The sequence below is a fragment of the Podarcis melisellensis genome, assembly GCF_964234715.1.
Source record: "Podarcis melisellensis genome assembly, chromosome: 10".
NCBI lineage: Eukaryota > Metazoa > Chordata > Lepidosauria > Squamata > Lacertidae > Podarcis > Podarcis melisellensis.
In genome coordinates this window covers 41,410,453-41,435,069 of record NC_138542.1, presented here as the reverse complement: position 1 = coordinate 41,435,069, position 24,617 = coordinate 41,410,453, and the positions used below count along the sequence as shown (strand labels likewise).

At 40.6% G+C, this 24,617-nt stretch overlaps 1 protein-coding gene and 1 long non-coding RNA gene across 3 annotated transcripts in view; one reads left to right on the top strand and one right to left on the bottom strand.

The window, feature by feature from the left end:
• LOC309379406 overlaps positions 1 to 24,617 on the top strand; it is a 356,632-nt gene that overhangs the window by 233,661 nt on the left and 98,354 nt on the right. The gene's annotated exons all lie outside the window — the stretch shown is intronic.
• NEDD1 (NEDD1 gamma-tubulin ring complex targeting factor) overlaps positions 1 to 24,617 on the bottom strand; it is a 28,231-nt gene that overhangs the window by 2,993 nt on the left and 621 nt on the right. Inside the window, exons 2-15 of one of the 2 annotated variants that reach the window (XM_081928508.1) lie at positions 22,769 to 22,842; positions 22,253 to 22,399; positions 17,821 to 17,915; positions 15,132 to 15,248; positions 13,413 to 13,553; positions 10,244 to 10,473; positions 8,924 to 9,125; positions 8,134 to 8,323; positions 5,668 to 5,793; positions 5,283 to 5,330; positions 4,766 to 4,989; positions 4,104 to 4,251; positions 3,473 to 3,629; positions 422 to 488 (exon numbers count right to left, since the gene is read on the bottom strand). In XM_081928508.1, the coding sequence (XP_081784634.1) occupies positions 422 to 488; positions 3,473 to 3,629; positions 4,104 to 4,251; positions 4,766 to 4,989; positions 5,283 to 5,330; positions 5,668 to 5,793; positions 8,134 to 8,323; positions 8,924 to 9,125; positions 10,244 to 10,473; positions 13,413 to 13,553; positions 15,132 to 15,248; positions 17,821 to 17,915; positions 22,253 to 22,391 (1,884 nt within the window). In that variant the 5' untranslated portion in view covers positions 22,392 to 22,399; positions 22,769 to 22,842. The remainder of the gene's footprint in view (positions 1 to 421; positions 489 to 3,472; positions 3,630 to 4,103; positions 4,252 to 4,765; positions 4,990 to 5,282; positions 5,331 to 5,667; positions 5,794 to 8,133; positions 8,324 to 8,923; positions 9,126 to 10,243; positions 10,474 to 13,412; positions 13,554 to 15,131; positions 15,249 to 17,820; positions 17,916 to 22,252; positions 22,400 to 22,768; positions 22,843 to 24,617) is intronic. The other variant, XM_081928509.1, reaches the window with a different exon arrangement.

Here is a 24,617-nt window from a genome sequence, read left to right as displayed (position 1 = left end):
GTTTCTCAGACTATGGCTTATTGTGACATGCAAACTGGGCCACTGTAATTTTTCCACAGAAAGATATCCATCCATCCATCCCCTTTGAAAATTTAAAGTCAATCACCAAGAATGTAGGAAGTCTGTCTCAAGCACTACTCTCTCAGCAAAGCAATCTAGTTTCCCTTCCACCCCAAGTATGTGATATTACACTCATCAGACAGTACTATTCTGTGCCCAGCTTTTAAGAATCAACAGATTGCAAGTTAGTTTGCAGTGTCACTTAGCAAAAATTATAGTATTCCAAACCTAGCAAACCGAGGTTATCAATAATCTCATTGCTCTTTCTAGGATCTTAAAATGAACAAGCAATCCAGAGTAGGGTTTTCAGCTGAAATGCTTTTAAAACATCTGCACATTTCTGTATATATTTTATACATACCAGCTGCACATGAAATTGTTTGATCATCTCCACTTGCAAATTCACAATGTCACGATGGCAGGCTTCCCTGAAGAAACAAATACCATGCACCTTCAATTCCTGTTCGCAAGTTTACCCATTTCTCTTTGGTTCTTAAATTAAAGGTGATTTTCAGGACAAGACTAAACATCTTATCCTACCCCACCCTAAATTCAACAATAATGTGTATCTTTATCGGACCCCCCAAGAACTAACCTGACATTAGGGAAAGCATAGCTCCTTCGTAGCAATTAATTTCCAGTACAGTGGTACTTCGGGTTATGAACTTAATTCGTTCTGGAGGTCCGTTCTTAACCTGAAACTGTTCTTAACCTGAGGTACCATTTTAGCTAATGGGGCCTCCCGCTGCCGCTGCGCCATTTCTGTTCTCATCCTGAAGTAAAGTTCTTAACCCGAGGTACTACTTCCAGGTTAGCGGAGTCTGTAACCTGAAGTGTCTGTAACCTGAGGTACCACTGTTCTGGGTTCTTAATGAGTCATGGGATCACAGAATTATAGAGTTCAAAGTGACCCCAAGGGTCATCTAGTCATCTAAGGTTAAGGGCACAATTGAAATATCTGATATTTTATTATTTTTGATGCACCAGCTATGGTCTGGTGCAGCAGAGAGGCCCATACTGGACTCAGTGCCACAGCTTGCCAGTAGCTAGACTGGCTTGATAGCCAGTAGATTCTTGAGTAGCTCAGCTCCACCCCAATCCTGCCTCGAAACACCCCATTTCAGAGATTTGCACCAGCTGCCACTAGTAACTTTCATCCACCCACAATTTACAAGGGAGCACACAGAACTTCCATGGTTGGGCAGAGGGGTACCATCAACTTAAATGCCTTCCAGCATAACAGATCAGGGGTTTGGATTACCACTCAGTAATGACATAGACTCTGTTTGCTATAAAAAGGTAAAGGACCCCTGACAGTTAAGTTCAGTCGCAGACGACTCTGGGGTTGAAGCACTAATCTTGCTTTACAGGCCGAGGGAGCCAGCGTTTGACCGCAGACAGTTTTTCTGGGTCATGTAGCCAGCATGACTAAGCCGTTTCTGGTGCAATGGAACACCAAAACCAGAGCAGCAGACAGAAATGCTGTTTACCTGCCTGCCAAAGCAGTACCTATATATCTACTTTTTGGCGTGCTTTCGAACTGCTAGGTTGGCAGGAGCTGGGACCGAGAGTTGCGGGGATTTGAACCGCTGACCTTCTGATCAGCAAGCCCAAGAGGCTCAGTGGTTTAGACCACAGCGCCACCTGCGCCCCTTCCTGTTTGCTATAGACTATGGTAAATGGAATAGAGACAAACTTTGGAAGTGAAGGACAAAGTACTAGAACCCCCTCATCCCTCTGCTTTTTTTTACAAGTCACTCCTTCTAGCCAAGAGGCAATGGCCAGTTTCACAAACCAGGTGCAAGCAGAATGCTCTGCTATAAGCAAAAGCTAAACAAGGCTAGTAATAAGAACAGAAAAGGAGAAGTCTGATGACAACCCAAGTAGTATTAGTCAACCAATACTGAAAATGCAAGAAGATCAAACCTCTCCATACTGAAGGAAATCAACCCTGAGTGCTCACTGGAAGGACAGATTGTGAAGCTGAGGCTCCAGTACTTTGGCCACCTCATGAGAAGAGAAGACTCCCTGGAGAAGACCCTGATGTTGGGAAAGATGGAGGGCACAAGGAGAAGGGGACGGCAGAGGACGAGATGGTTGGATAGTGTTTTCGAGGTTACCAGCATGAGTTTGACCAAACTGCGGGAGGCAGTGGAGGACAGAGGTGCCTGGCGTTCTCTGGTCCATGGGGTCACGAAGAGTCGGACACGACTAAACGACTAAACAACAACAACACTGAAAATGTACTATTTCAGATTCCAGGAAATGAAACACACTGAGTGTTTTTTGCCATAAAATTTATTTTATTATAAATTGGGAAAATGTAATTGCTCCAGATGCACATTGGAACAGATTCCAGCGAACATTCTTCATTTACAATAAAAGCTTCATGATATGTGCCTACAGATGCACCTGTAAACTGTTGCTCTGTGGCAGATTGTATTTACTCGAGATGAAGAAAATCTAAGCCATTTTCTGGCTGTTTAAAATGTGCAAGAGCAGCACACTCCAGGGGCTTTGTGAATTAACTTACCAACTTCTTGAATTAATTCATACAGAAGTTTGATTATGTCCTGATTGAGTTGTACTACAATAACACACTGATGGGTGGTGGGGTTTTTTGCTCATAAAGTAACAAGGCTAAGAAAAGATATAGTGATGTCATAGAACGTCACAATGACAAGAGAAGCACTTAAGACACAAATCCAGAGCTAACCCCATTGCTTTCTTAAAACCACTCAAAGACAATTAGCTTTCCTGGGGCAGAAAGAATGCTGAAGTGTATATTTGGTAGATAAATTAATTTGATCTATTTCTGATGTGATGCTGAAATGCCAGCCAATTTTATAGCACCCTGCTAACCTTTTCTTTTTTAAGTCGGAGTTGCAGAGGCCCATGCCACCCACAGACTATGAAGAACGAAGCCAGTAATTTGGAGCATTCATATTCACCACAGGGTTGTTGTCAAAACAGCATACTTGAGGCAGGCTTGCAATGCAGCCCAGAGTTAATACTGCAGGTCAGAGGAAGGGAGAGGTTGGTTCAGAGTCTGCCAAAATTCTCCCATACCTCTCAGGTTGCAGCAAAGGTCACCTTATCCTCTCAAACCTCATCCCTGGCCAAATCTAGTACTTGACTGCATGAAGCTCATGCTCTATTGACTTGCATGGGAACTGGACACACTTTTTAATATTCATAAACAAAGAAGATGTACCTTAAGACAGACCCAAGCTAGAGCTGAGATTAGTGCCTTTGATGTTTCTTCAAACACACACCCTCAGCCACAAGTAACCCACACACTCCAGAGATACACTGCAACATCTCGTTGTCGGGCTCCGCTAAAGTTATTATTTTGCTCAGGCTTTATAAAAACTGATAACTATAGTCAAAGTGTCGATACAACTCAACTTACCTGAAGTTATCCAGAGTTTCTTGTATCATATTCTGAATGAAATGAATTTGAACGGATGATAAAGGTGCATTCAATCTGCTGCTTCCAACAGTGTCTGCTATTTTTTCCGATAGCGAATTGGCAACTCCAGCAGTAACCGAAGAAGTTATCTTTGAAGCTATGCAAAGTAAAGTATGAGCATTTCATTTTAACTTGGGGCAAGAAAAGGGGACCCAAAAAGATACAGACAACTGCTATATAAACAGGCAAGATGGGCACACCACAGCACACAAGTCACATTATTTCTAATCACCACCTATATTTATGAAATGAAAACGTTAAGTTCTTGACTGTTCATAAGTGCTGGGATTTAAGAATTTAAAAGCAGGCGCATGACTGGAAATGTGATTGAAGTGCTGGAGTGATTGAAGACCATTCCCGGAAAATTACGCAAACTAATTGGCAGAGTACACCATGCGCACAAAGACAGAAACATTAGATTATGCTACATTTTTACTCAGTAGTACATCATAAATTTTATATATTCAAAAAATATTTAGAGACTGCTGCACTCCCATTACATTCACCCAGGATGCCAAGTCATTAGCCAGTTGATTGTGTTCCATAACAGAAAGGTGAGATTTAGACCTACTTGCTGAGGTAGGACCGTTCACTGGCGATTCATAGGTCAGTTGTGCCTGAAGGTTCTTAATAAGCCTCTCTCGGGGATCAGGACTCCTGATTATGTTGGCCAACGGGGAGGTATTCATACTTGTAAACTCAGAGCTGGAGGAACTCAACTTTGTACAGAAGGGGGAAAATAAATGTGAACACAGCCAACACAGCCCCACAAATATAAACATTTCTTGCCTGATAAGTAGTACACTCAGTCATGTGCTGGGCCCTTTGGGACAATCAAAATCAGCACGATCTAGCAACAACAAAAGCTGTTTAAAGATGGGAGAAAGCTTATTATCTCAATCCACCCTAAGCTGCAGCTTCTAGGAGTCACAGGTGAGAGGTGAGTGCAGAGTGGAGACCAAAGGTAGATAAACTACCCCAGAAGAAGCATGACGTGTCCCCTGCGAGAAGCACTATCCCTCTCCTAACACCCCAAAACTGAAAGGGGGTGGGGGATTTGCATGCATTATGGTGCTCCTAATCTCATGACTATGGTTAGGAAGCAAACAGCCCACGCCTAGAACGCACTACTATCCAACATATGCATGTTTCTACGCAGCAAAAAGCAGAAACAACAAACAAAAATGCAAGGCGGACAGCTCAAGTCACAGGCAATTAGAATTACAGCATTACCTGTTTGAAATGTTCTCTGGACTCTTGTCTTCCATGATTAGTTTTCTTAGCATCAACATCTGGATTCTCATCATCCTCTTTGATAGGAGAGGCAACAAATATATTAAGTGGACTAGAATGCATTACTTGTGGGCCAGATCCTACTGGATTTTTTCTTACAGGCAATGCAGTGCTGAACTGGGAAAGAAAATCCAGACTGGAAAGGTAAGGTTGAAAATCCATACCTAGAATGAAAAGCAAAGTCACACACTTGTGTATTTTTTATTATTTTATTCGTTTCATTTCTATACCACTTTATATTTTAAAGGATTATATATTTGTACTGTTTCAACCAAGAATGTTTCCTGAACACAGGTTTAGCATGCACAGTGTAGCAAATATTACACCCCACGCCCCAGTTTGTTTTTACTTACCTTCATTTATTGCTACTTATTCTGATTTCCTGTAGCATTAAACCAATTTAGTGTCAGGCTGGGCCCTCAAGAGATACTAAAAATGTACTACAGTAAGTGCTTACCATCACTCTTTCCGGGAACATCTTCACTTGTTTTACAAACTGCAACATCTATAGGACAAAGCAATAAACACTGACTGTAAAAAGGGAGGGAAATCCTATACATGTAGAATCTGAGTAACAGCTCTACCTGATCTTTTGTTCAAACAGTAAACAATTACTGCTTAAGTTTTTAATACAGTAGGCATGGTTTGGGGATTATGACTGACCACTATCTAAAGAGGCACCTTATTAATTTGGCTATAATATTTTATTTTATTTTAATAGCATATGCTCTATATAGGATGGGCATGACTGCAAGCATTAAGGGTCTTAACTGCAGGATGTAATAGGATGGAGTCCTTTCCAGCACATGTATCTATACAATCTTTTTCGAATGTCAACTTACCATCTCGAAGTGGAGAGAACAAGTCACCTAAACTATTTCTCCCCAAATCATCAGCTGGATTAGAAGTATTCCCATGATCAATTTCTTTGGAAGGAATTACATCCAAACTGCAGCTGCGTGGGAATCCTAGAAGAGGAACACATCCATTATCCTGAATAAGAAAGTCATTTTAAATGACAAATTAAGCTTTCTTCACAAAATCTATTAGACACCAGTACTTTCTAGTTCCATAAGCAACATAAATGTTTATGCATAGAAGAGTCCTACAGGAAGAACAAGACAAGTTTAATATAGTTCAGCCAGGGTATTTAAGCACCCTAAAAGAAGCTTTAAAAAGGTAGAAGGCTGCCAATAAATAAACTGGAAACAAGTCCCATAGGAACCAATAGAATTTGTTTCTGAGGGAAGATGTCAAGGATTTGGAAGGAAGTAAAAGCTACTGCCATTATCAATAAGCCTCTGACAACAGGTCTAGCAAACACACTAAGGTACAACAAAACCTGTTGTCTTATCACATTAACTGTGTGGACAATAAAATTACTCAGCAGCACCCTCTCCTCCAAAACTGCGATAAGAGGATTCCGCCTTAAGCTTTAATGCTAGCATTACCTAGCAATAAAGATAGCTTTCCTTCAATTTGGCACCCAAAGTGCTTGACAGAACTCCCACTCACATTTCCACAAGGAGGTGAACAGGTATGAACTCCATTCATCAAGACAGATTAAGCTGTCAGCTTGAGCTTAGTGAGAAAGCATCACACTTAATTGAATGTTTTATATGTACCGAAAAGGATCACAACATACAGATATTTTTTAATGTTTTTATAAAATAGTTAAGATCTAGAATCACGTTCTTCATCTTTATTTCAGTCACTTGTGCAGTGGTCTGGGGGGGAAATTAAGTCAGTCGCTAGCAACGATGAATGAACGCATGGCTTGAGCTTTCCAAGTCTGTATTCTGGGTGCCCTTTGGGATGAACTCTGCCAAGAGAAGGATAGGAAGAGTATAACCCTGGTCCTCTTGGCCCCCTCAGTAGCTTTCAGTGTTATCAACCATGGCATCCTTCTGGTAAAGCTGTCTGGTTCAGTGTTGGAGATACTGTCTCACAGTGGTTCTACTGATACCTGGATAGCGGATTCCAAAAAGTGGTGCTAGGGGGGGGCAGGATACTGCTGTACCCATTGGCAATTATGCTATGGGCTCCACGGGGATATTTTTATCACCATGCTATTTAACATCCAAAGTAAATGACTCAAATAGAAAATCCAGAGGTGAGGACTGAGGCATCACCAACAGGTGTACAACATGCAGTTTTCTCTCTCCTTTTCAACTCCTTTTCAGGTGAGGCAGTGGGTGTGCTGAGCCAATACCTGGGCATGGGAATGGAGCCAGGTTGCTTAGATGATCTTCTCCAACCCTATATGCCTGCCTGGACCCTAAGAGACCCTTCTCTGAATGCACCCCACCAAATGAGAGGAAGTGGGTGGCTACTGTAAGTATAGTAATAAAGTATAGTACTGTATAAAGTATACTATACTGTAAGGAGAATAATAGTATGACTGGCACCCCAGTTGCGGAATATCCTCTACATAGGTGGTGGTAATAATAATAATAATAATAATAATAATAATAATAATAATAATAATATTTATACCCCGCCCATCTGGCTGAGTTTCCCCAGCCATTCTGGGCAGCTACCAACAGAACATTAAACACACAATAAGACTGCAAACATTAAAAACTTCCATAAAAAGGGCTGCCTTCAGATGTCTTCTAAAAGTCAGATAGTTGTTTATTTCCTTGACATCTGATGGGAGGACACTCCATAGGGTGGGTGCCACTACCAACAAGGCCCTCTGCCTGGTTCCCTGTAACTTCGCTTCTCGCAGTGAGGGAACCACCAGAAGGCCCTCAGCGCTGGACCTCAGGTCACAGTGTTGAGCTTCTTTTTGGCACCAGGTGTAGACTTTATTTTCTCAGTACTTTGGTCCGCAACATTTTGGGCCTGGGGGCACTTCTTAGAGATCTAGAACACTATTGTGGATACTTCAAAATGCCCTTTTCACAGAAGAAAAACTGGCAGTGTTTAAAATCTCTCCACTCCAACCCCAAAACAAACAAAATAGACCAAAAGAGCAGGTGCCATGATCCAAACAACCCTTTCCCCCCCCCAAAAAAAATTAAACATTTGGAGGAGCAGGAGGCCTTTGCAGGCACCAAACAGGGTGGCTCCTGTTTTCTGTTGCTGGGTTTATTCCAATAGTATTATAACTTGGTTTTAATTTTCTCTATATTGCGTTTTTAAATTTTAAGAATTTGTTTTTTAAAAAAATGTATACCACCCAATAAATACTGTAAGTAAAGAAATAAAATAAAGGACCAATTAAGCAATTCTTAAAATGGCAACAATTGGTATTTTCGTATTTCCCTCCTTCATGATTCTCACAAGTGCTGGCATCTTTTTACCAGATTTATCCTGAATGGCATCAGCTCCTTTAACTTCAGCTGTTGGCAAGGATGGGGACAGGAACGTGGCAGGCATGTTAGGAGTAACGTTTTTGATCATGCCAGCATTCTGAATCCCTCCAGTATTGCTTGTTGTTTTGATATCAGATCTTTTGCAGGCCTGCTTAGTCAAGGATGACTTAAGGCTAGACTGAAACAGAAATAAGTTAGTCAGAAGTGCTCTACTCTGAAGGGGAAAAGGACAGTCAAGTACTAAGTTACAACTTTCTTCTAATACTGCTTCCGATAGGACTCTAATCCCAAAAATAGCAGACACCATTTATAATACAGTTGTACCTCTACTTATGTATCCCTCCGGATACGTAAACTTTGGGTTGCGAACACGGCAAACCCAGAAATGTATACTTCTGCATGCACAGAAGCAGTCTGCGCAGAAGCGCTCTATCACTTAATTTGTGATTCTACACAGAAGCAGCACCTCTGGATACGGACTTTTCAGGTTGCGGACGGACCCCCGGAACAAATTAAGTTCATAGCTGGAGGGTCCACTGTATTGGGAGCAGGGGGGGGATAGAGCACTCAAATAGATGTGTGTTAAGTACACAGAGCCATCAAGCTTTGAAAAAAGAGACAGTTGTATACAATTCTAACTACAATTACAATGGGAAAGTGATACAGGGCTTAGCACAAACATGCCATCTTGTGTGCTTTGGCATATATTGATCATAATTAGGCACATTTTATTTCCGTTTTAACCTACACTTATACACTAAAAGGACAAGACATTTACCCTTGAAAAGCTGTTAGAGCACTGTAGTGTTATGCATTTCACAGAGGTTTTGTGAGCACTGACTGATTTCACAGGTGCGGACAGTTTTCTTAGGTCATAATGGTATATCTTTCCACGAGAAGATCCAACCACCAAGGAAGTTCCTTCAGGCATGAATTCTACTGCAGTTAGAGGAGATTCTGCTACTAAAGTCTTTAGCTGCCTTTTTTGTGACGAAGAAACATGTTGAACACCCGAGAAGGGGGGGGGGGGAGAGAAAGGACAGCCACAATTTTATTTACAGTTTCCAAAAGAATAGCTATTTTTCATTAACTCTTCACTTAGCTATTGGCCAGGTTAGACTAAAAGGTAGTGTCTGGCCCAATATTACTCAGTGGGCTTCACGGCTAAGCTAAGACTTAAAGCCAACACTATTATACCACACTGTAATTTTAGTTCTGCTTATTTCCCAATGTTATGTTTAAGTTAATACAATACACAAAGCTACATTCTTCAAGCAGATACACACATTCCCAGCTGCTAATGGATGTCCCCTCTCCTCAAATATGACAAGAATTCAAGTGTGTAGGTAGGAAGGAAACTGCCAGTGTCAAACAGCTCCCTGTGGGACTGTCCCCCTTTCAAGTGTCCTCTTGTTCTTTGGAGGACTCAGGGCTCCCTCTGCTTTGGATGACCAACTCTGGCAGGCCAAGGAAGGCAGAAGGAATACCCACAATGAGTACATCCAGCCCAATGAAGAATTCTGGAGATCTTGAGAGCTTGCTCCCTTATTTGCAAACTTTGGTTGGTCCTACTAAAGGTATTGCTCAACAGTGGGTTTGGGCATTTTCCCTGTGGCTCATATACTGGCTCTGCAGATGCAATAAAGAGACTTTTGCAAACTACAACCATTAAAATGTCAAAATGTCTCAATTTTAGACACCTCTCATGAAATGTGTGTGTACCAAATAAGAAAGCTTTCAAGTCCAGCAGAAGGACTCCATCAGCTTTAATATTCCTACAAGCAATTCAGTAACTAAGACAACCACACACAATTTGCTTTCCACCATTAAGAAGCACGCTCCAAATATTACTTTCACAAAACCAAACCTTGTGGCACGTTAAAAGTTCCACACCTAACCATTTTTGTGAAGAAATGCTAAATGTTCCAGTTGCCTCAATCAATTAAAAGGAGACCAACTCAAGGCTTAGGAGTCTGGCTTTATTTTATTTGTTTGTTGATCAGCAGTGCTTCACAAAATATTTAATAGTATGCCGTAAATTCCTGAAAAGCACACAGAATTCTGTCAACAGATAATATTCTGACAAAGGTATACATACTTTTTACTGGTGGTGTCATAGAGAATGATTCTTTTATCCAGACCTACAGTTACAAGTAGCAGCTCACTGATGGGAGAAAAACAGATTTCATAGGCCGGAGCTTTATGAGCACTTTCGAAGTTATGATATGGGGCTTGACTGTTGACATCCCACAGAGTTACAGCCCCACTGTCGGAAACGCTACCCAATAATGCTTTTTTAAAGGGAGAATATTTCAAGTGCCGAATGGGCTGAAAAAGAAAGAAAACACATTTGCATATGTTAAAAGTGATGGCCTGCTTTGCCAATGCATACATTTAAACTACAGTACTTGTGTACATTTTTTTAAAAAAAAAAACCTCTTTGCTAATTAGTTGGCAAGAGGCTGCACCACTGGAATCCTAGTACTAGCCTTACCTTCAAATGCAGCAATATCATCACTTACTTATACAACTTTTAGGTCTTTGCCATCCTTAACACCCAGTTACCGTAGGTGAAATCTGGCAATAAAGCCTAATCTATTGGGGGAGAAGGGAATTGGAGGGGGGAAACAGCACACCCCTGCTGCTCATTTTGTGGTACAGTGGCAGTTTCAGCACATTACAACAAAACAGCGAGTGACTGTCTTTGCAGCAGGAGCAGTCATAAAAATATATATAAAAAATGGGGCGAGCACAAAAATATTTGTGAAAAAATCAGCCCCCAATTTCGATCCAACTCTGAAGTGCTCATGCAGTGCAGCTCCCCACCACAAAGGAGATTGAATTTGACATGGTATCTAGTAGTGAGAAACAGAAAAAGTAACACCTAGAAACCCTTTAAGTGAGCATCAGCACTGATACATCTTTATTACAAGAACAGCCATTTCAGATGTTTAGTCAGCAAGTCTGCCATCCAGGCCTCACTGGAGTGACATGCAATTAAAATTTAACAACTTTTCCAAGCTCGGCATTTTTGCAGTAACAATAGAAACTTGAATCCTGACAAAGTGCCAAGCTTTTTAAGTCTCAACCATTAAGAGTTTTCAAGAGTGGAGCTGTGATTCAACAAGATACTTTAGACCTGAAATTGATGGAATAATGGGCTTTAAGTTGAGTGCATTCTTTGTTACTGTTAAGACTTTAAATAACTGTCCTAATTTCAAATCCATGACAATCTACTTTCAAAAACAATCCTTATGGGTTCCTTAATGTATTAGGCTTTTAGCATGCTCTGAATATACATTCTAAAACAATGCAAGACGCAAAAGGCACAGGCATATAGGCAATAATAAGAAAACTTTTATTTGCCTTTCCTCACTCCTCTCCCACAAGCCCCTTTGACGTGGTCTTTGTAGCTAGGAAAATATGCGTCTTTGAGGAATCTGCTGCAGCTTCTCTACATCCCCATGAAGGACTAACAAAGAAACATGTACCAACCAAGCCAGGTGATGACTATCAGGTATTTAAACTTCCAAAATAGATGTGAGAAAAAGAGAATGCCTGTTTAAGAAGTCTGTTTAAACAATATTTAGAACAGGCCCTCTCTCTTGAATTAGGGGCAGGAGGAAAGCACCCAGGTTGCAGGAAAAAATTAAGCCACCCACTTTATGTCTCTTCCAAGGCTTTTCTAGCTTCTCAATCCCACTGCTTCCATTTGCCTCTCTTTCTTTTGTCCCGCATGACAGTTAAGTAAAATAACTCACTCAGGAAAAGAAATGTATAAACAGGTGGTAGTCAGAAAGAAATGAGATATTTTAATGCTTCTAACATTATCCCATACAAATAAAGGATTGCATTGTTTTCATTAGTGCTATATGGTTTATGTCATAGGCAATATTTAAACCCTGTTTTGCTATTCTACCATAAACCTATCCGACTTGACTGTAAATTACATTGCTCCCTATATTTTACATTAATATTCGTCAAGGTTTAAAGAGCAACCCAATCTTTCCTCAGCAGCATGTAGTGAAAAGCGACAAATGGCAAAGTAAATAGCAGGAAATAACAGTCAATGCAACTCAGCTGTAAGGTTTTCAGCATCTTATCACTGCAGCTCAGATCCTCCTCCTCCTCCACCACCACCCTGCTTTCATTGCTTTGGTCTTTAACCCACAGCACGTTGTCCATCAATAACTGTCAGAGAGAGTTTCCCAAATAAGCCACACATAAAGCACAGCTATGACAACTTTATTAGCTCTGCAACAAGGTGGCTTTTTAAAAAAGAGCAAACTGACTATTAAGAAGAAGTTTGCATCAATATAACTGATGGATGATAACAATGAATCAAAAACAGAGCTTTTGAAAACTTGGCTTTTGCTTCCAATGAAGACAATGCTACCATTTGCAACCCTCAGTATGTGTGACACTTAACTTGTCCAACCTGCTAGAAATTCTAATAAGAAAACCCAAGCACATTCATTAAAAAAAATTTTTATAGCTTTTCAACATCAGCACTGAAATGTGGCTATCACCAAGCTGTGCCAGCAATAAAACTATTCAAGGAGACAGCAAGGAGAAATGCAACCAGGCCCATGTTCACATTAATAGTTACTTGAGTTTTAAAATCTCAGATATTAACACTGCTATAAGCCGTTCTGAACCAATGGGAAAGAACAGGATATAAGTAAATTTATTTACTTATTTATTTTTAAAATCAAGACTAGGAGTAAAGGTTTCACCCTTAAAGTCCTATTTCCTTGCAAGGACTTGCAAGTCTATCCCGACTCCGATAACCCATTTTGCCATGACACATAAGTTCAATCAGATGTGCAGAAGATGATCAAGAGGTTGTGTCACATGAAAAGACCCAGTTCCACAGCAATCCACTGTGTAGCATGGACAAAGGTTCTACGTCAGGGATAGAGGAACTGCTTGTACAGTATACTGCAGAGGTGGAAGGTTGGGGGGTGGGGTTGGGTAGCTCAAGTTCAACACACAAGTTTAGCATGGGCTTCCTGAAATGCCAACAGCCAAATGCTATGCATTGTTACTCGGGGGGGGGGGGAGTTTCACTGTATTCAACGTGACTTACTACCAGGTAAGTGTGCACAGGATTGCAGCCCAAGTATGGAAGTTATTGGGGGTAAAGAACAATTATCTGGTGGAGAGACAATTGGGTATAAATCTAATTGCAAATGGTTAGACCCAACCATCACTTGTATGACACACTGCAGCTGAACCATTGGAACCACATTCCACAGACACTTTACCTGACTGCTGCCAAAGCCAAATGGAGTGCTGGATAAATTTGTAGTAAGACTATGCAGAATAATTTCACCACTCATAGACCCCGAAGCGATATAGCAATCATTCCAATTAAATGTTACAGAAGTTATTTCATCTCTGTGATCCTAAAGAAGATAAGAAAATGCAAATATTAGTCAGTTGCAATTGGTTTTCTTGTTTTTAAACAGGTAGTTATCCTTTTAACCTCTCTTGTTCTGTCAGGTTTAAAGTAATACAAGTATTCAGGCCACACGGAATAATCCAGCTTTGTCTCTCTCACACTTTTAGGGCTTCACAAAGCAGCAGCTGACAATGGACCTAGCTAACTTCCATGTGTTTGGTTATATTCTATTCCAGAAGCCTATCAGTTAAAAAGTTCATATTTAGATTTGTAACTGGCTCAGTCTCCAAAGGTTGGTATCAAAAATTAAAAGACCCAGCAGGACTAAGACCTTGACCTGCACATCTAAGGGGGAAAGGCACAACTTTGTACAATGGGAACATGAGCTAATCCCACAAATGAATCCCCCACATCAAGAATTGAATTGTTTCAATTGATTTTAATCTAGCATGTCTATATTGTTGCCACCTGCCCTGGGACCTTCTGCTGCAGGTCGGGTATGAAATCCAACAGACTGACAACTCTGGCAATGAAAAGCCAGCACATCAGGCAAAGCCTAGCCTAATCCAGGGTTCCTCCTAACTTGCAGCTCCTTCACATGGTAGAGTATTCAAACTTGCAATAGCTGAACAGTTTGAGGCCACTATCTGAAGGATCACCATCTCCCATATGATCAAGCCAAAAATCACCCAGAGATCTAATCTCCCATCTGCCTACCCCTATTCTACAGTGATAGTAGTAGTGTTTTTAATAATAATGTATCCGTAGAAGACATTCATTCATACAGAGTTCATGTATTCAAAAGTTTCCCGGATTCAGTATACACAAAATGCTATTCCAATATAGCACAGTTACATCAACTGTTTCTCCAACACATACAATTTTTGTTCAGCTATTTACCTAAGAACTGTCAGTCTTCCAGATAATCCTACATTTGCATACATATAAATGTCAAAGCATTATGTTTTCAGATAAAAGCTAGTTATTTAAGAGGAGCTTTATTGCCATTTGGCAACTATAAAGCTAGAAATCCTAAAATTAGCATTGAAACTAAATTCCATAATTATGGTGGCATAGGTAGACAGGGATTATCAACAGATTAAAAGGATTAACTGATTAAAAAAACAGAAAACTGTAGAAAATCACATTCAGGTTTGTTAACCGGTACGAAGCCAGAGTTCCCCATTTCAAACACAACAGAAGACTGGCTTAATACAAGCAAGGAGTTTCGTACTGAAGGCAGCACACAACAGGAGGGGCAAGAGAAGTGGAGGGAGTGGAGAGCTCAGCCCCAACACTCATTGCCAACTTCACATAACATGGTTTCTGAAGACTCAAATAATCACTCAGAGATACAATATAATAAAATGACAGCTTGAAAATATTCCTTATAAAGCAACACAGTCCACAAAGCCTGCTGCTAGCACAGACACCTATGGTGATAGGAATTCAAAATTTTGAGTTGAAATTTGGGCTTTAAAGATCAGAACCCAAAGCTAGAGGGTTTGTTTTGAGGGGGGGTATTTTTTTCAGAGTCATATTTAATAGACAAGTAGATAAAGCAGGAAGTGTTTTGTCTTACCTTAAGAGCTCGGTGAAGTTTTCTGAACTTTAAATCCCATATGTTAACAGTGCTATCCGCACCTCCACTTGCAATATACATTGAATTAGAACTCAAACTTATACAGGTTTGTTTTGCCTGGTTAGGGAGGGAATAAAAAGGGGGAAATGAACATAGTATCATTTGGGGCCCTTGCAGTAAAGTAGGATATGTTGTTGTTGTTGTTGTTAAATGTGTATAGTGGCTGGGGGCAGAGCAAGTGGCTGGGGGTGACCCAACTCTCCCCATGACTGCTGATCATGTGAATATTAATCAAGAGTTAAAAGGGCAAATACTCTTCATCAATTACCGGTTAGAGAAAATGAAATTAGGAAAAGTGGAAAAGAGGAATTCACCATGTTTAGCTTGCATGTAATTTGCAAACAGCATGCTCCAAAAGCTAACATACATAAAAAACAGATTCTACAATATTCCTTTTATGATTTTCTTTATCCCCAAGGGTGAGCAAGTATTGGCAAGATGTTGGAACACGGACTTAAGCATCATGAGAATTAATATGCAGTTACTTGTCTGCTTGCTCATTTAAGAGTGTATGCTACTTTGGGGTGGCAGGGCATGGGGAATTTGGTGTGGCCAATCAAAGAAGCGGCAGGTTGCTTGCCTGAGGTAGTATATATTGACTAGCCAATACTAAACTTAACACTGTTGAGGCATCACTCACTCACTCTTTCCTCTGCACATTTCAAACTGTCCTCCAAGTTTTTCACATTGATACAAAGCTCCTCGGATTGAAAGCCCGGGTTTGCATATAGGCACCTTTTAAAAACTTTTGTATAAAACTGAGATCATTGTACATGTGACAAAAAAGATCACAACTAACATAATGATCTGAAGAACACTGGTGAGAGTGTTGACTGCTTATTTAAAGCTTAGAGAGAGCATTTTATCAGTCTAAGGCCCTATGTCACCACAAACCAGAGGGCAGGAATGTTCTGTTAATAATGGGCCGAGAACAGAAATTTATGTTCAGCAATGTATCAAAAGATCTCTCTCAAGACTCCCAGCCATGTTCATTAATGCATGTCTGGGTTTCATTAAAGTGGCTGCAATACAGCTAACAAAAGCCAATCAATACAAATACATTTTATGCACATCATATCACCTTATTCAGACACAACACTAAACAGTGATTTAACTTTATGAGAAACAGGTACAGTGAGCCTCTTGTAATCCCTCTCTGGTACAGCTGTGTGGAATTTAGTATCTTTCACTTCCATTTTAGATTGACTGCAACTATCCATGATGTCCAAAGCCAGACAAACTGTCGCTAAGCTACAAGGCTGGTTTGTTTCAACTAAGCATACTGTAAGTGAGATTAGCCACGATTTGTTTAGCTTCAGCAGACAAGTTAAAAGGAAATTAATATCAAACACAAAAATCCTCCTCTTCGTCATGCTGGAAAAGAGCCAAGGGGGAACTCAAGAGCTAATGTTCACTGCAGCTCCTCCATGTAATGCTAAAGCAGGCATAGGCAAACTTGACCCTTCAGATGTTTTGGGACTACAATTCCCACCATCCCTGACCACTAGTCCTGTTAGCTAGGGATGATGGGAGTTGTAGTTCCAAAACAACTGGAGGGCTGAGTTTGCCTATGCGTGCGCTAAAGCATAATTTAGAACAGGAGGAGTGCTGTCTTGTGGTCCTCTAGATTACAACTTCCATCATCTCTCACCATTGGCAATGATGGCTGAGGCTTCTGAGAATTGGGAGTGCAACAACATCTGGAGAGTCACAGATTAGTCACCCCTGCTTTAGAGTTGCATCCAAACAAAGCCAGCCTCTGTGGTCCTCACTCAAAGTTGTTAGCAAGCTATATTCTTTTTAGAATGGCAAATAAAATTCTCTTACTTCCGATTTTTCCCCAGTTTCCAGCCCAGCCCCAGTGAATACCTGAAATACCATTTTCCCTTTTTATTAATTTCCAGATTTTGTTCAGACAACATGTGACCCGCTTGCAAGTTAGCAATGTGCACTTATAAAATTGCACCGCAATTTGGTCAATGAACATATGCACTCAGCAGCCTACAAGAGGAGTAAAAAGACATGTACCAAAATCAGTTAGACTTTGGAAATCAGGAAGTCAGATGGAAGAAAACAACAGTTGAGCATCCTTTTAACCACATTAGTTTTAACACTGCACTTGTGGGGTTAGCATTCCAAATTGAAGCATACACAGAGGAATGTCAACTTTACTCAATTTTAAATTTGAGTAGCTCATTATAATACTGTATACAAATTACATGCACAAATGCTCTGGCCGAGGACTGTGTCATGCACGTTTGGTACAACTCCTTGGCTTCCACAAGTGTCAATTACAGAGGCAGTAGGCAATATGGCTTGTTTTTCAACTGGAAGCATTCTCCATTAAGACAATGGGACCTTTTGAAGTATTTTTTTTAGGATCATCCTGTGCTCCAGATATATACTTATGTATAACTACCTTTTTTAAAATCTGTTATTTTGAAAGAGGGAATAGATGAAGTAACTGTAAGTCCTATCTGTGTCTATTCTGTCAATCCCATTGTGTTCAATGGGGTTTACTCCAAGGTAAAGGTGCACTTATTCACTGAACACAATGGGACTTGCTTCCAAGTAAACATGCAAAAAGTCACATTCTATGGCTCCAAAGAAACAAGTCTGTTTTACTTACCCCTTCAGCTAGCTCAAAGAGTGGAACTGGTTTACCTTTACCATTTGAAATCACTATTTTATCACCAGCAACAGAAGCAGTGACCAGAAAACTATCTGAAACAGGTGTCATGGAACATAGCACAAAGTTTATATACTAGCTGAAAAGGGAAAAGTATTAATCCAAGCCCCTTAAACAACATATGCTAGCATAAAATTCAAAACAGAAAAATGTTGATTCAAGTGTCTTTGTTAGTTTTTATATACTATGCAGTTTTGTTTAATGAAGAAAAGAAAGCAGAAATGGGAAAACATTCCAGTTTTGAGAGGATTTGTCCTTTCAAGAGATGAACTCCATGTTGCATCCATTTAACACAAGTTTATAATTTTAAAAATACTCCTCCAACAGAGAAGTGCAACTTATTCCATGTCCAGTTTGTTCTACTTGCCCACAAATTCTATCCCCTTTTCAAAGCAGTATTTGCTGCTAGTATTTTTGCGATTAAAAAAAATGTGTTTGCAAAAAGTAGTGATCCAATGCATTCTAAAGTTAGCTGTGTGAATGCTAAGCAGTGGAATTGCCAACCACAGATTGGGCATCTGATATCTCCAGATCTTCAGCCCAAGATATTAACACTGAACTGAGTACATGTTCCACAAAATTACATCAAGACATTAAGCCAGAACCTGAACAGCAGCCTGTTGATGTAGAGAATGTTTCTTTCTAACACCTCCCCCTTCACTTACATCCACCCACTTCAAACAAATACTATACAAGTACAATAAAACCAAAGCAGATAAATACCCCTAAGTTTCAGTATTACACTGACTGCCACTGTTGAAGTCTGGATGGAATTCCTCCTTATAAAACTTGCCAGCTGAAATCTGTACAGGGCTGTGGTGTTGTTGCTTCCCTGTTTATTACAAGCCATCATCTGCTTGAGCTATACAGGTGTGCTTTAGAATACTCCCTTGCCCACAAACAAGTGATATGGGTTCCTTTACTTACACCTGCCCCATACTGCAGCAACACAAATTACATTATAAACAGTTAAACTGCTTAAGATTTTCAGGTATTACCAATCCTTTATTTTAAACAATTGTCGCAAACAATGTGTCCAAGTGGCTTCTCAATGAAAGGCATGGCCTTTAGAAAAGAAGAAAAACCTATATGCCTAGGAACTTTTGCAGCCCACTACTTCAGGTGTGTACAAGGTAACTTTCATCTCTAACATTTAGCTGTCTCTTTTAAGCAAAACAGAAAACGTCTAAGGAGATTTCCTTACTTAGCGCCATAGTACATTAGTACATTGCTTTCCATGCGCTGAAGCTTGTCTAACTCAACACAGGATGACAAGCTGCTGTACCGTTGATCCTGAACAGCCAACAAGATCTACTTAATGGCTCAGACATCCCGAAGTAACTAAAGCCTTCAGCAATTAGAGGAACAGATGAATTCAAAGCAGCTTCTGCTGTGCTGAATGGCACCTACACACTGCAGGGCGGGGGGAGAAGCAAGAAGATCTAAGTTATTGGGTGACAGCTCTGGAAAAGCACACGACTCCCTGACACAGAACACAGACTTATCAAAAATGGTATGTACTAGTGTCCCTTCTCAATGATACTATTTATTCTGGGAGATTTTCCTTTGTATGACAGTTGTCAACTCAAGGAAAATTCAAGACCTAGAAAAATTAACACTTCAGTTATCATTATTCGTTTTCTTACATGCCTTTCACTATGGTCCCAGGTCAAGTTACAACAGTTTTAAAGTACAGTATTGACATAAGTTACACCAAATTACAATCAAGAGGGTATTTTTTGACCAAATTCTTTTTCAGTAGAAATTACACTGCTAAATTTACTGTAACATCCAAAACCTACCTTCTTACAAACAGAAACATGTTGTGAATGAATAAGAAAGCCAAGCATTATCCAAGCAAACCATTCTTATGCTTGCCTGTATATAGCCTCATCTGCACTATCCCCTGACATCATTCTAATGATAAACACGGCAGGTAAGGCTCCATCAAACATCCAAGCAAGCATCTTCTAAGATGCACCCAATCAAATGTGCATGGTCAGAAAGATGTCTATGATACAGAAAAGAATGGAGTAGCTGGTATGAAAACTCACTATCCCTACCTAGGAAGCAGAAGACATTTAGCTACAATGAACTACTGGAATCAGGCATTTTGTACGAACAGCTAAACACCGCCATTACTAAGGGCTGGTTCACACATGCAAGTGAAATCACTTGATTTCTTATCATTTGGGGTAACTTTTAGCTGAACTAAGCTTTTGTTTCTATTAGATGTATATCCTCATCTGGTAAATGGGTTCAGAACGGCTTACAGCATTTTCTAAATGTTAATAGCTCTGTTCCCAAAGGGCTCACAATCTAAAGAAATCTAACGGTTTGGAGGATAAAAGAGGTCAAATAAAATATAAATGACACTGTAGGCATAGCATATATTTTCTAAAAAGCAAACAGAACCATAAATAACCAATCCAATAAGCCACCCAGAAAACAGTACTTTTTTGCAATCTCCTGCCAAATGCCTAATCAATGAAATGATACTGCATTAAGTAAACTGCTAATGCATAGACTTCAGTCCTAGTTCCTCTGGGGCTCTGCCCAGGCGGGAAATGATTCCTCACTCTGTTCTTGGAAAAAGAAAATAAAAGTTCCTTAGGGTTAAGACATGACAGCCAGTGTGGTGCAGTGGTTATAGAGCGTTGGACTATGACCTGGAGACTTAGCCTCAAATCCCCACTCAGCCATGAAGCTCACTGGGTGACCTTGAGCCAGTCACTGCGTCTCATCCTAACCCACCTCACAGGGTTGTTGTGGGGATTAAACAAGGAGGTGGAGAACAACGTACACCACCTTAAGCTCCTGGGGGGGGGGGAGTGGATAAAAATACAAAAAATAATCCCAGCACCAAAGTGTTTCAAGCAATGAGGCAATATGGAAATTCTGTGGCTTGGACTGGTGGCTTGTATACTGTATACCTGTATACTGGTGGCTCATATACACATTGTGATCATGCAACAGTGGGACAGCACTATGGGCACAATGACATGCCAGAGCTTCTGGCCCATAAATGAAGCACCACACATGCTCATCTATACTTGGAATGCTATAAAACCACAATAAGGAACTGCATTTGCAAAAATGGAACATCATCCAACTAAAATAAGGGGGGAGCCTCTGGACATATGCAGCTTCACTTGCACATAAAAAGGTAAAGGACCTCTGACCATTAAGTGCAGTCGCAGACGACTCTGGGGCTGCGGTGGGGCCCTCATATTACAGAGCATGGCCATATCTAGCATATCTGGAGAAAAAGCCCTGGCACTGCTTATTTCCTCATCTTATATCCCTCCTGGAAAGAAGAAACAAATATGCATACTGCCTCAAGAACAAAGACTGTGTAAGGACACTGCATGCTCCTCCAGGAATTCAACCTGGGACCTTCTGTACACAAAGCACATGTTCTACCACAGTCTTTCCCTTGAACAGTAGAGAAACAATGCAGCACTAATGGCAGCTGCTTCTAGGGGTTGAGAACGAGAATATGTACACATATATAACCATTCCTCCTCTGTGTCCTGGAGGAGAGGCATGAAGAGGAACACAAGGGGAGGTATTTATAGCCACCTGTATCCAACTGAAATCACAAGGAGGAAGATAGTTTAAACCAGGGGTCAGCAACCTAAGGCCCATGGGCAGGAAGCGGCCTGCGGAGGTCATTTTACTGGCCCCCGAGCCGCCCCCGCCCACACTCACACTGCACTAAACTGGCACCGTGTGCCGCAGGGACTCGCTTCCGCGGCACCGAAAATCACATCTGCACATCACGTCTGTGCAGACACAGAAAAACACAGGCATGCGCGCAATCCGGTTCACAGAGGGATCTCCGCGGGACCAATCCGGCCCAGGCAAGATAAACCTTGCTGACTCCTGGTTTAAACTAAGCTGTTATTGAACCAAATTGCCAAGGCAGTCTGTAAGAAGTAAACCAAGTATATTCAAATGGAACATACACCTTTGAAATGCATTCCATATCCATACTCTGATAAATTCAGCTTTTGCTCTTGAGCACATTTGTTCTCACATATGCTTGTTCACTCTCTCCGGAGGCAAGGGGTATTTGGAATTTTAAAGAACAGAGCTGACTTATTATTCATATTCTTTCAGTTGTTACAGCACAGATGCTATTTAATGGATGATAGTTTATGAATGTGGATGTCCAAAATCCATGTAGATGCTGCTACTATAGGACATTAATTATATCAATTAAATCTCATTAGCGCTGCAAAAGTATCTGTGGCTTGTTTGTTTGTATTAAAGCACAGCTCACTGGCCCCAGAGACAAAACTAAAAATTGCCACTAAACAATGAGTGCTATAGCTCTAGATGTTGTGCCTCATGAAGTGGCAAAGGATACTGTTGCTGCCCCAGCACACAGAGCTAACTGGGTGTGATGAAGTATGGGGACTGAACTGTTCCACTACAGTTATGGATGAAGCGTCCCATATTTTAACATCATCATCTCCCGATGAAGCAAATCGGATGCTTTCCTGCATGGCTGCACCTGTAAGCAGAAAGAAGAAAATGCAGGTGAGATTGGTCATACCTATTAAAAATTATTCTAAATGACAAAATATTCTTTGTTATAATTGGCAGAAGTGTAAAGCTGGGCAGGTTAACACAATAAGTTATGGAAAACATTTGAAGCCCAGACATTTCCTGTTGGTGCTGCCTTATGTTCACAGCTAATTGTTTGAAAATGATCAGATTATGAAAATAAACACCTGTTTTGAAGTTCCATGTGAGACAAAATATAAAGTCAAAAGCAATTAAAATCAAATGTTGAGATGCATTCTGAATTCATTCTGAATTATGAACATTCCAGGATTTATTTACTCAAGTATTTATTATTATTTACAGCATTTATACCCACCTTTCAGGCAAACAGACGCACAGAGCAGCTTACAAAATCAGTTCTAAGGCAGGCCCTGCCCTCAATAATACAATCTAAAAAGACACAACATGTGAGGAAAAAGGAATGGGAGAGAGGAGAAAAGAGAAGAGCAAGCTCTTAAATATTACCATCCTTAAAGCTACAGCCAAGGTCAATGCTAGTTCTGGCTGCCTTATTTATTTAGTTTCTATACTCCTCTTTACCACCAATGACCTTGGATGGTTTACATTAAAAAAAACTACAAACCACAACATTAGAGATTAAGAAGAACTAAAATCCATACCAGAATGGGCAGCAGCGGCAGTTACCAAAAACAAGTGCACCCAAAAGCCTTGATGAAGAGGTATGTCTTCATCTGGCAGTGAACTCTATTCAAAAATGTAGGTGCCCTGCTACATTTATGATAGAAGAGTTCCACAGCTGGGATACCACTATAGAAACAGACCTGTCACAAGCCACAGCCCAATGTAGCACAGCTACTGCAGGATATATACTGAAGGGTATCTTATGTGGATCTTTCCTGTATTAATCTAATTTCCAGACTGTTAAATCTGTGTTTCAGCAAAAACAAAGAATTGCCAATTTCCAACAATAATTATTCAGGAAAAGCCTGGGAAAAAATATGTTGGCAAATCACATTTAAATTCTGATGCGTGTCCCACTAAATTGTAAGGCAGCAGACAAGTTCAGAAAGAAAATCCAGAAATTATCTGCTCCCCATACCCCTTATTATAGAATTTCTACCCCCTTGTATTGATTAAACAGATTCAAAGGAGCTTAGAAATAACTTTTTGAATTGCATCAATACATAGTAAAAACAACCCAACATTTGTTGTTGTTTAGTCATTTAGTCGTGTCCGACTCTTCGTGACCCCATGGACCAGAACATTTACTAAAACCAGTATATAGTAAGAATAAGAACTTCAGTTGAAAAGCATGAAACTGCTGCTGACATCCACCTTACATCAGGTGATACTGGGTCCCAAGGCACCAGTTGAAGACCTAGAGTTTATACATAGGGGTAGGAGCATTTATGAAATTGCCATAGAATTGCTACTCACCACCAGTTAACAGATAAAGTGAAACTGGTGTGTGGGTGTGGGTATCCACATTCAATATGAGACTACAAATGCCCCTCCATTCACAAATGTGATTTTTGTGTGACAAAAAAGTTGGATGGAGCAACACTTATGCTGCTGATGGGGGAGAAGCCGCAATGAACCTGCTTCCAACCTGCCTGCCTAGCAAGTTGCTCACTCAGGGTCAAGCATTCAGTGGCAGTAACCTAGTTTATTCATTTGCCATAAGCTGGAGGGGAGAGTGCAGTTGCACTCAGGCCCTGCTTTCAGGCTTCCCATAAGCATCTGGACCGCCACTGTGACAGCAAGATGCTGAAGTAGACAGGTCTTGGGCCTGATCCACCAGAGCTTTTTCTTATGCTAAGAAACAATTTGATTGATATCCTATGCCCTTTAAAAATGTGTTGGGGAGGTTATGGGGTTGTTGTTTAAACTATTTTGATTGTGTACTTTGTGGTTTTATATTGTGATTTCATCCTGTGAACCGCCCTGAGACGGGCAGTCTACACCGGATTTGTAAGAGACACTGTGGCAGTTCAAGAGCCGCTTCTGGTTACAGTGGTACCTCAGGTTAAGTACTTAATTCGTTCCGTACTTAACCTGAAACTGTTCTTAACCTGAAGCACCACTTTAGCTAATGGGGCCTCCTGCTGCCGCCGCGCCATCAGAGCACGATTTCTGTTCTTATCCTGAAGCAAAGTTCTTAATCCGAGGTACTATTTCTGGGTTAGCGGAGTCTGCAACCTGAA